Source organism: Theropithecus gelada, chromosome 7b, assembly GCF_003255815.1.
Source record: "Theropithecus gelada isolate Dixy chromosome 7b, Tgel_1.0, whole genome shotgun sequence".
In the NCBI taxonomy this organism is placed as follows: domain Eukaryota; kingdom Metazoa; phylum Chordata; class Mammalia; order Primates; family Cercopithecidae; genus Theropithecus; species Theropithecus gelada.
The window spans coordinates 35,651,169-35,661,983 of record NC_037675.1 but is presented as its reverse complement, the minus strand read 5'-3'; the positions used below and the strand labels follow the sequence as shown (position 1 = coordinate 35,661,983).

General features: G+C 44.8%; 1 protein-coding gene across 1 annotated transcript in view; it reads left to right on the top strand.

The window, feature by feature from the left end:
- Nucleotides 1-5,815: 5,815 nt before the first annotated feature.
- Nucleotides 5,816-10,815, top strand: part of SNX6 (sorting nexin 6) — a 71,986-nt gene continuing 66,986 nt past the window's right edge. Inside the window, exons 1-2 of the mRNA XM_025391700.1 lie at nucleotides 5,816-5,878; nucleotides 6,035-6,082. Of these exons, the coding sequence (XP_025247485.1) occupies nucleotides 5,837-5,878; nucleotides 6,035-6,082 (90 nt within the window). The 5' untranslated portion in view covers nucleotides 5,816-5,836. The remainder of the gene's footprint in view (nucleotides 5,879-6,034; nucleotides 6,083-10,815) is intronic.

Sequence of the window (10,815 nt, the reverse complement as noted above, 5' to 3'; positions counted from 1 at the left end):
CAATATGTCTTTTTTGATTGCTATTGTACCATGACCTCTTTTTGGCCTTAAAAATGTTTCTTTGGTATTTATAAGAGACATTGTTGGATTTCTACCTCACATTCCTTTCCCCTCCTTTCCTTTCCCACAACTCCAGTTTTATCCAGGTGCTCACATTCTTCTTTTGGTTTGGGGAGGCTAACGCCAGTCGCAGGCCAAGAGGTAAATCTTTTTTTTTTTTTTTTTTTTTTTGAGACGGAGTCTCGCTCTGTCGCCCAGGCTGGAGTGCAGTGGCCGGATCTCAGCTCACTGCAAGCTCCGCCTCCCGGGTTCACGCCATTCTCCGGCCTCAGCCTCCCGAGTAGCTGGGACTACAGGCGCCCGCCACCTCGCCCGGCTAGTTTTTTGTATTTCTTAATAGAGACGGGGTTTCACCCTGTTAGCCAGGATGGTCTCGATCTCCTGACCTCGTGATCCGCCCGTCTCGGCCTCCCAAAGTGCTGGGATTACAGGCTTGAGCCACCGCGCCCGGCCTTTTTTTTTTTTTTTAAGCGACAGGTTTCATTCACTCTGTCACCCAGGCTGGAGTGCAGTGGCAGGATCATAGCTCACTATAATCTCAAACTCATGAGCTCAAAGGATCCTCCTGCCTCATCTTCTTAAGCAGCTGGGACTACAGGCACATATCACCACTCCTGATTAATTTTTTATTTCCTTTTTTTGAGACGAAGTCTTGCTGTGTCGTCCAGGCTGGAGTGCAGTGGCGCGATCTTGACTCACTGTAACCTCTGCCTCCCGGGTTCAAGAAATTCTCCTGCCTCAGCCTCCCAAGTACCTGGGGCTAAAGGTGCATGCCACCATGCCTGGCTAATTTTTTGTATTTTTAGTAGAGACGGGGTTTCACTGTGTTGCCCAGGCTGGTCGTGAACTACTGAACTCAGGCAATCTGCCTGCCTTGGCCTCCCAAAGTGCTAGGATTACAGGTGTGAGCCACCACACCCAGCCAATTTTTTTATTTAAAAATTTTTATTACTACTTTGTATTTATTTTGAAATAAATAAATAACAAAAATTTAAAACACAAGTAAGACACTTATAACACATTTATTTTGAAATAAAAATTTAAAACACTATTAAGTAAAACACTTAAAACTCATTTAAAGCACTATTAAAACACACTATTAACTATTTGCAATCATAAGATTTTACTTTCATGTAGCTAAATATATTACAAGGTCTCACTCTGTCACCCAGGCTGGAATGCAGTGGTGCGATCGAGGCTCACTGCAGCCTCAACTTCCTGGGCTCAGGTGATCCTCCCACCTCAGGCTCCTGAGTAGCTGGTACTACAGGCACACACCATTATGCTCAGCTAATTTTTTGCAGAGACATGGTTTCACTTTGTAGCCCAGGCTGATCTCGAACTCCTGGGTTTAAGTGATCCTCCTGCCTCAGCCTCCCAAGCAGCTAGGATTACAGGCGTGAGCCACTGCGTGCAGCCATAGGGGTAAATCTTGATTGGGCGAAGTCTTAGACTCTAAGCCAATTATGATTATATCAGTCCCCTTGCCAGGGATTGTTTAAGAGTAAGGATGTGACCCATTTCTAGTCCATGAAATACGAAAAGTATATGAGAGGGAGGGGTCGCTTCTGGGCAGGTTTTTGGGGTTTTTTGTTTTTTGTTTTTTGTTTTTTTTTGAGACGGAGTCTCTCTCACTCTATCACCCAGGCTAGAGTGCAGTGGCGCGATCTCGGCTCACCAAAACCTCCACCTCCCGGGTTCAAGCCATTCTCCTGCCTCAGCCTCTCGAGTAGCTGAGATTACAGGCATGTACCACCACACCCAGCTAATTTTTAGTAGAGACAGGATTTCACCATGTTGCCCAGGCTGGTCTTGAACTCCTGACCTCGTGATCCACCCACCTTGGCCTCCCAAAGTGCTGGGATTACAGGCATGAACCATGGTGCCCAGCCTGGGCAGGGTTTTTTTTTGTTTGTTTTTTTGTTTTTTCTGCTTGTGGATGTTGTTACGTCAAGGTGTAAAACCTAGAAATACTGAAGTCATCTTGGATCATGAAGAGAAGCAGCCTTGGAATGAGATTGTTACTGAAGGTGGCCGAATGGAGAGTTGGAAGAAATCTGGGTCCTTGATGACACCATTACCCACAGGTTGTACTATGCCCAGAAACAGCTAGTTTCTTGATTTTTGTTGTTGTTGCGGTGGTGGTAAAGTAATAAATTTCTTTACTGCTTAAGTTTATTTGAATTGGTGTTATCTGTTACTTGCAGCTAAAGGCATCCTGATTGATACAGTACATCTTGGAAATAACAGAGTTCAGCAATCTTCCTATAGAGAATTTTGTTGTAGCATAACTCCTGTGGAGTAGGAGGAAAAAATTAGGATCCACAGGTTATTCAAAACAAAAAGGGATCTTCTAGAATTTGAGGAAGTGAGAAATTGGCAAAAATATGTTTTGGTGAAATCTTCTTTGATCAGAACATGATAAAAGCAAAGGAATTAAACATTTTTTTCTATAATTAAATAATTGTCATTTTATATTAAAATTGTTTTCTAGAAAAAAACTTGATTTTTGTTTGACAAAAATGTTCAAATACTATTTTTTATTTTTAAAATTTAAAAATAACATTCATTATTCTCTAAAATTTTACTCTTCTCTAAAATCTTCCAATACATTTGTTTTTGAAGAACACTATTTGCTATTCACAATCATAACATTTTACTTTAGTGTAGCTAAATCTATTAAGTAATCAGACAGCAATTCAGCATAACTAGTTCATTACATTTGTATAGAAGTAGATAATTTCATAGAAATCTATCAAAACAAAATGAAAAATTGATTATTTGCTTACAAATATTAGAAGAGTGGTTCAGCTTTAATGTCTTCTTTATTTTATCAGTAGCAGAAAAATCTGTCATGTAAACTTTTCTTAACTTCTTTTCTTCCGAAATTCCTTACTTTCTATAACTTGGCCTTTTGACAGTTGTTAGAATCAGTTACTGACAATTCCTTTTTATCATTCACAAAATATAGCTGGAGACCTTTGCTCAGAAAGGAAAGCTCTGGTATTAATTATCAAGTTTATTGTTTCAAGCTTGGGTTCTGTACTCATGTGAGTTTTCAGCTATGAATTATAGCTGCAGTAATTACCATGCCTTTGTTGATAATTTTAGTTGAGTTACTTGTACTTTAGATTATACCTCTTTTTTTCATAACTAATGATTTTAAAGTTTTGGCATTTGGGAATTACAATGTTTCTGAACTTTGTTTACTTTTTTTTTTCTTTTTTTTAGCTAGGGTCTCACTCTGTTGCCCAGGCTGGAGTGCAGTAGTTTGATATGGCTCACTGCAGCCTCAGCCTCCCTGGGCTCAAGTGATCCTCTCACCTCAGCCTCCCAAGTAGCAGGAACCACAGGTGTGTGCCACCATGCCTGGCTAGTTTTTGTATTTTTTGTAGAGATAGGGTTTTGCCATGTTGCCCAGGCTGGTCTTCAACACCCAGGCTCAAGCAATCCTCCCACCTCAGCTTCCCAGTGTGCTAGGATTACAGGGGTGAGTCACCATGCCCAGGCTGGACTTTATTTAAATGTTGAAATTTAAAACTCTTGGTTAATGATAGGAGGCATTTCAGGTGGTTCTCTGTGGCATTTCTCAACTTTTGTCCACAAGGATGCACTTGGCCTTCCTATAAGTTATATGTAAATCCCTCGAATTTATTGTAGCTCCACTTCTTTCTCTCCACCTAGGAAGAGCTTTACAGACATTACCTTTAATCTAAAACCAAACCGATAGGAAATAGTGGCACTTTTAATCAGTAGCAAATTACTGGAACATTTCTCCTGACACTTCATCACTCTACAATGACGCCACATGATGCCTCATGACTCCCAGTGAAAAAGACTACTTTAGTAGTCACCGCAATGCAGTGGGAAACAAGAAACAAAAGACAAAAAATAAAGTCCCTTTCACCCCCCATTTTGTAGAGTAACCTTTGTTGGAGCAGTAACTTAACCTCTCTATACTTCAGTTCTCCTTACATACAAAATGAAAGCTAGAAGTTCTTATGAAAATACCAGTTGAGTGGTTTTTTAATTTTGAATTTTTATTTATTTTCTTTTTGAGACGCAGTCTCACTCTGTCACCCAGTCTGGAGTGTGGTGGCATGATCTCGGCTCACTGAAATCTCTGCCTTCTGAGTTCAAGCAATCCTCCTGCCTCGGCCTCCCTAGCAGCTGGGATTACAGGCACGCACCACCTCACCCAGCCAATTTTTGTATTTTTAGTAGAGATGAGGTTTCACCATGTTGGCCAGGCTAGTCTTGAACTCCTGACCTCAGGTGATCCACCCCTCCTTGGCCTCCCAAAGTGCTGGGGTTACAGGTGTGAGCCACTGCGCCCAGCCAAAATATCAGTTAAGTTTAATATTGTTTTCAGAGCTTCACTTCAATAAAATAGGATGGAGGGCCTGGCAGAGTAGAGAGGGATTCATATGTAGAAGGCTTGAAATCCTAGGCTGAGGAACTGAATCATGGGGGCTTGTAAAGATTACTGAACAGTGTAATAGCATAATCATCAATATCTGTGTTTCAGGAGGAACACTCGCAGCAGTGTGTAAAATAGGAGAGAGTGATGGAAAATAGTAGAGTCAGGAGAGTATTGCAAAAGTCTAGACAAGAGTTGATGGTAATTGCTGTGAGAATTGGAAAAATTTGACTAATTAAAGAGGTATGGAAGACAATCAATTGTAGAAGCCATAAGATTTGGTTGGATATGAGAAGTAAGGGAGAGTAAGGATTTCTTTTTTTCTTTTTTGAGACAGAGTCTTGCTCTGTTGCCCAGGCTGGAGTGCAGTGGTACCATCTTAGCTCACTGCAACCTCTGCCTCCCGAGTTCAAGTGATTCTCCTGCCTCAGCCTCCCGAGTAGCTGGGATTACAGGCGCACGCCACCACACCCGGCTAATTTTTGTATTTTTAGTAGAGACAGGGTTTCAGCATGTTGGCCAAGATGATCTCGAACTTCTGACCTCAGGTGATCCGCCCACCTTGGCCTCCGAACGTGCTGGGATTACAGATGTGGGCCACAGCGTAATCCTAGAGTACGGATTTCAATGGGTTAAGGGTTTCCGGTCTGAACATCTGAAGATGCCATTCCTTAACTGAATGCAAGCTCAGGAACGTGTGGATTCTAGGATTAAGAATGATTTTCTCCTGTTATTTGAAATGTGGATCCCGTGTGATGCTAACCACCTGGACAGTTAGAGTAGCTGTGGGGAAATTTCTTCGAACAAGGGAAAGGAATATTATTGTAATGAAAACAGCTCATTTTTGTAGTTCGCAACCATTAGTGCCCCCAAACTCTGAGGTAGTTATTACCTCGCCAGCAATAAAAGCTTGATTATAGTCCCTGATTACTGACTCTGTGAAGGTCCTTGTTTCCAGCAACTTCCATAGGCAAAATATTATTGTGATTAATTATCGTGTGGCATAATACAAAGACTAGATGATGTATTGTGGCTTCCGGAGGGAGCCTGCTTCGTTTTTTCGCTGGAGCCCTCGGGGCAGGGCAACTGGAGAAATCCCTGCGTGGCCTTCGGCCCTTCCCTGGTCAGAGCCCGCCAGCAGCGAGGTGCTCCCAGCCATGAGGTCTGGGTCTTCAGGATCTCCCGACTTCGGTGCCTTGACCTTGGGCGGAGGGCCCTGTTACCCTTCCTTGCTCACGGACTCCAGCTTTCAGCGCCGGGGACGGGGCGGGACCGCCCTTAGGTCCCGCCCCTCCGCCTCCGCCTCGCCCCGCCCCGCCCCGCTCGCGGCCGCCGGCTCCCGCGGGCAGCAGGGGGATGCGCGCCTGCGCTGGCCCTAGCCTCGGAGCAGCCATGATGGTGGGTGTTCTCCGCGGCGCCGAGCCCCGGGAGCGCGGTGGGGGCGGCGGGCGCGGGGCGGGCGCGGGGACCGCGCCAGCCTGGCACTAATGTCTCCCTTTGTGTCTCCCCCATCCCATCCTTTTCTCCGGCGCGTCGGGCCCGCCGACCCCGCAGGAAGGCCTGGACGACGGCCCGGACTTCCTCTCAGAAGAGGACCGCGGAGTAAGTTCTGCCTCCGTTTCGCTCGCGGAACCCTGCCACCCTCCCTCCCCATCCTGGGTCCACGGGTGTGGTACGGGGAGGGGTCCCCAGCCGCGCCGCACTCCCTCTCCGTAGTCCTCCTTTCGGTTTCCTCGCTGCACCGCGCCCCACCCTCCTGCAGCCCTTCCTCCCTGGGGTCCGCTCGGTTCCGATTCCCGGGGACCCGCGGCTGCTTTCTTGTTCCCCGCCGCTGGTTCGGGCCTTCTGATGGACCTCCACTCCCACCCAGGGCGGGGTGCAGGTGGGGAAGTGGAAGTGGAGGCGGGAGCTGGAACGCCCCCACCCTCCCTCGCCACTTTAGGGCCATGAAAACCCATTCTCGGACCTTCCGGCGGCACCCTCAGTTTTCACCCGGTGTTGACATCTCGAACTTGCTCCCGCCCACCCTTCTCTCTGTCTCTCAAATAGTACCGGTGTAGTCTACATTACCATTTTGCAAAGATTTTTACAGTAGCCGAATCAACTCCTGTGCAGTGCCCTACTAGATTATGCAAAGTGCGGGTAGCCCACGGTATCTTTACTTTTTCTAATATCCAGCGAATCCTGTCTTTGGCAGGATTTCCTTGGTGTTTTATTCTCCCTTAGCTTCTTTGAGGTATATTGAAAAATACTATTGATAATTGTATATACTTAAGATACACATTATATTTTAATACACCAATGCATTGTGAAATGAGTACCACAATCAACCAGACATATCCACTGCCTCACCTAGTTACCAGTTTTTTTTGTGTGTGAGAACATTTGAGATCTAAGCAAATTTCAAGTCTGTACCCTTTGACCAACATCTACGCTCCACCCCCACCCCCCACCCCCCACATACACACCCCGCCAGGCCTTTGATAACCTCCATTCTACTCTTGGTGTTCTGAGGTTAGTTGCATTCTACTTCAGAAAGAGCCTTCCGGTCTCTGATTCCTCCCTTCCACCCCTCTCTCCACTCCCTTTTTTCTTGGCTGAAGGGTGGTTATCTTTATAGTCCCTTGTACAAGTGAGCACTTGGAAAATGTTGATATATGATAATTACTATTCATCAAGGTTTCGTGGTTCCTTCACATTTCACAGCCTGCCCTTCAGTTTTCCCTTTTGCTTTTTCTTAGCCGTCTTAATGTGAAAGAGACATCTGTTAGTGCATATTTGGTAGGTGATAAAATATTGTGGGATGTTATTGCTGTTTGTAATAACAGATGAGGTAGTTAGTATAACTGGTGACTTTTATAAAGATTTTATTTGTTTATTTGGTTTTATGAGACAGTATCTCCCTTTGTTGCCCAGGCTGGAGTGCAGTGGCATGGTTATAGCTCACTGCAGCCTTTACCTCCTGGGTTTAAGTGATCCTCCCACCTCAGCCTCCCAAGTAGCTGGGACTACTGGCATGGGCCACCATGCCTAGCTAGGTTTTTGTTTGTGGTTTGTTTTTTGAGACGGAGTCTTGCTCTGTCACCCAGACTGGAGTGCAGTGGCACTATCTTGGCTCACTGCTAGCTCCGCCTCCCGAGTTCACGCCATTCTCCTGCCTCTGCCGACCGAGTGTAGCTGGGACTACAGGCGCCCTCCACCACGCCCGGCTAATTTTTTGTATTTTTAGTAGAGACGGGGTTTCACCGTGTTAGCCAGGATGGTCTCGATCCCCTGACCTCGTGATCCGCCCCCCTCGGCCTCCCAAAGTGCTGGGATTAGAGGCGTGAGCCACCGCACCCGGCCTGTTCGTTTGTTTTTATAGAGACAGGGTCTCACCATGTTGCCCAGGCCAGTGTCAAACTCCTGGGCTCAAGTGGGCCTCTTGCCTCTGCCTTCCAAAGTGCTGAGATTATAGGCATGAGTCACTGTGCCCAACCGAACTTTTAAATAGTAGGAAAGATGGAGAAGGTGCTACATACTTTATAAATTAATTTCTCAGTGTAAACAAAGACATTATTTAGAATTTCAGGTTAAAGCAAAAGCATCATATGGAATTACTGGTTGTTTCTAAGATTTTTAGTTTTGGCCAGGCACAATGGCTCACACCTGTAATCCCAGCATTTTGGGAGGCCAAGGCAAGCGGATTGTTTGAGGCAGGAATTCAAGATCAGCCTGAGCAACATAGCAACACCCCAACTCTACCTAAAATTTTTAAGATCGGATGTGGTGGCTCAGCCTGTAATCCCAGCACTTTGGAAGGCCAAAGCGAGTGGATCACCTGAGGTCAGGAGTTTGAGACCAGCCTGACCAACATGGTGAAACCCCATCTCTACTAAAAATACAAAAATTAGCTGGGCATGGTGGTGCATGCCTGTAATTCCAGTTACTCCGGAGGCTGAGGCAGGAGAGTCACTTGAACCTGGGAGGTGGAGGTTGCAGTGAGCCGAGACTGCGCCATTGCACTCCAGCCTGGGCAACAAGAGCAAAACTCCATCTCAAAAAAAAAAAAAAAAACAATTTTTTTTTTGAACTTAGGCAAGCTTGGTGGTATATGCCTATAGTCCTAGCTATTTGAGAGACTGAGAGCTTAAGAACAGTGAGCTATGGCTTGAGAGGGCCTGGGTAACACAGTGAGATCATGTCTCTAAAAAAATTTTTTAAATTGTATTTTGGATTTTAAAATAGGGGAAACTAGCAGAGTTACTTAATGAAGTGAGAGGAGTTGATTAGAGCACAATTAAACTGATTTTTCTAAATATAAAGCATATGACCTTTATATTTAGATAACTTTGTGTCCTATTTTTGGGGTCTACTAGCACAAGCAAACAGAATTTGCTTTCTTGAAGGATCTTACTAATAATGTTCAGTAAAAATAAAAATATTAATTTTTGAGTATGTCGATGATGTGAAAAGTATCTTTTGGTGAATATTTGTGTTCATGGCTTTATGCCTTCAGGAAGATTTGCTCATGGATCTGGAAGCACTTAAGTAATTTGTCCAGAAACTTTTTCTTTTTCTTTTCTTTTTTTTTTTTTTGAGACAGAGTCTTGCTCTGTTGCCCAGGCTGGAGTGCAGTGGCGCCATCTCAGCTCGCTGCAAGCTCTGCCTCCCAAGTTCACGCCATTCTCCTGCCTCAGCCTCCTGAGTAGCTGGGACTACAGGAGTCCGTGACCATGCCCAGCTAAGTTTTTGCTTTTTTTTTTTTTTTAGTAGAGGCGGGATTTCACCGTGTTGCCTAGGATGGTCTCGATTTCTTGACTTTGTGATCTGCTCGCTTGGCCTCCCAAAGTGCTGGGATTACTGGCGTGAGCCACCACACCTGGCCCCAGAAACTTTTTTGTGTATTACAAAATTGAAGAGGAAAACAAAAGAGCACGCCTGACGGAGATGTTCTTATAGAATCCTGTAGATGAAAATTTTAATATGGAAATGGAAAAAAAACATGAATTAGAACACTTTTGGAACATCAGGATGGATATGTACACTTGCCCAGTTCTTCCTTATTTTTGTCCCATGGAACTGAGTGAATCATAATAATTATATAATTATAGGTGGGCACAGCATAATCATTGTTTCATTATATTTCATTATATTTCATCATCCCTCTGTAGCCTTTAGTATCCCCCTTTTTCTAATGAGAAATCTGAACTTCAGAGAAACTAAGTTAGTGGTCTGAGGTCACACAGCAATGAGTGGGAGAGCTGGACTTTAAACCACATTTCTGATATCAGAGCCACTGCACAGGTTTCTCAAAGTGGCCTTGAAATACTTGCCTTAGAATTACCTGGGTCGTTTGAAAATCAAAATGAAAGTTTCTGGCTGTCACCTCCTCACTAAATCAGCATCTCTTAGGGTAGGGAATACACAGTATTGAAAACTGTTGGTCACACTTTGATCTCTTCAGCCCCACCTCTACATAAGGGCAGATAACTGCATTTTTTTGTTTGTTTTTTTTTTAAATTTTTTTGAGACAGGGTCTCGCTCTGTCACCCAGGCTGGAGTGCAGTGGCATGATCTCGGCTCACTGCAGCATCTGCCTTCAGGTTCAACCAGTTCTCCTGTCTCAGTCTCCTGAGTAGCTGGGACTACAGGCACATGCTACCACACCCAGCTAATTTTTGTATTTTTAGTACAGACAGGGTTTTCACCATATTGATCAGGCATGTCTTGAACTCCTGACCTCAGGTGATCCACCTGCCTCGGCCTGCCAAAGTGCTGGGAGTATAGGCCTAAGCCACTGTGCCCAGCTGATAACTTTTTTTTTTTTTTTTAGAGGGAGTTTCACTCCTGTCACCCAGGCTGTAGTGCAATGGCACGATCTTGGCTCACTGCAGCCTCCACCTCCCAGGTGCAGGCGATTCTCCTGCCTCAGTCTCCTGAGTAGCTGGGATTATAGGCGCCCACCACCACACCTGGCTAATTTTTTTGTTTTTTTAATAGAGACAGGGTTTCACCATATTGGCCAGGCGGGTCTCAAACTCCTGACCTCAGGTGATCTGCCCGCCTCGGCCTCCCAAAGTGCTGGGACTACAGGCGTGAGCCACCGCGCCCGGACGATAACTGCTTATTTAACGAGTGCCCAAGGAGTTTCTGTTTGTGACTGAAATTTGATTACTGCTGCACAAAGTTATCCTGCTATTTCCTCATTTTAGAAACAGAAATATCTGGCCTGTTTAAATTTCCTTACATTGTGTTTGTCCTGATAGAAATAGATTGCCATAATTAGAACTTTTAGGCATTGCATTTTTAGTTTAGATCATCTTGTTGAGCCTTTTTTTTTTTTTTTTTTTTTT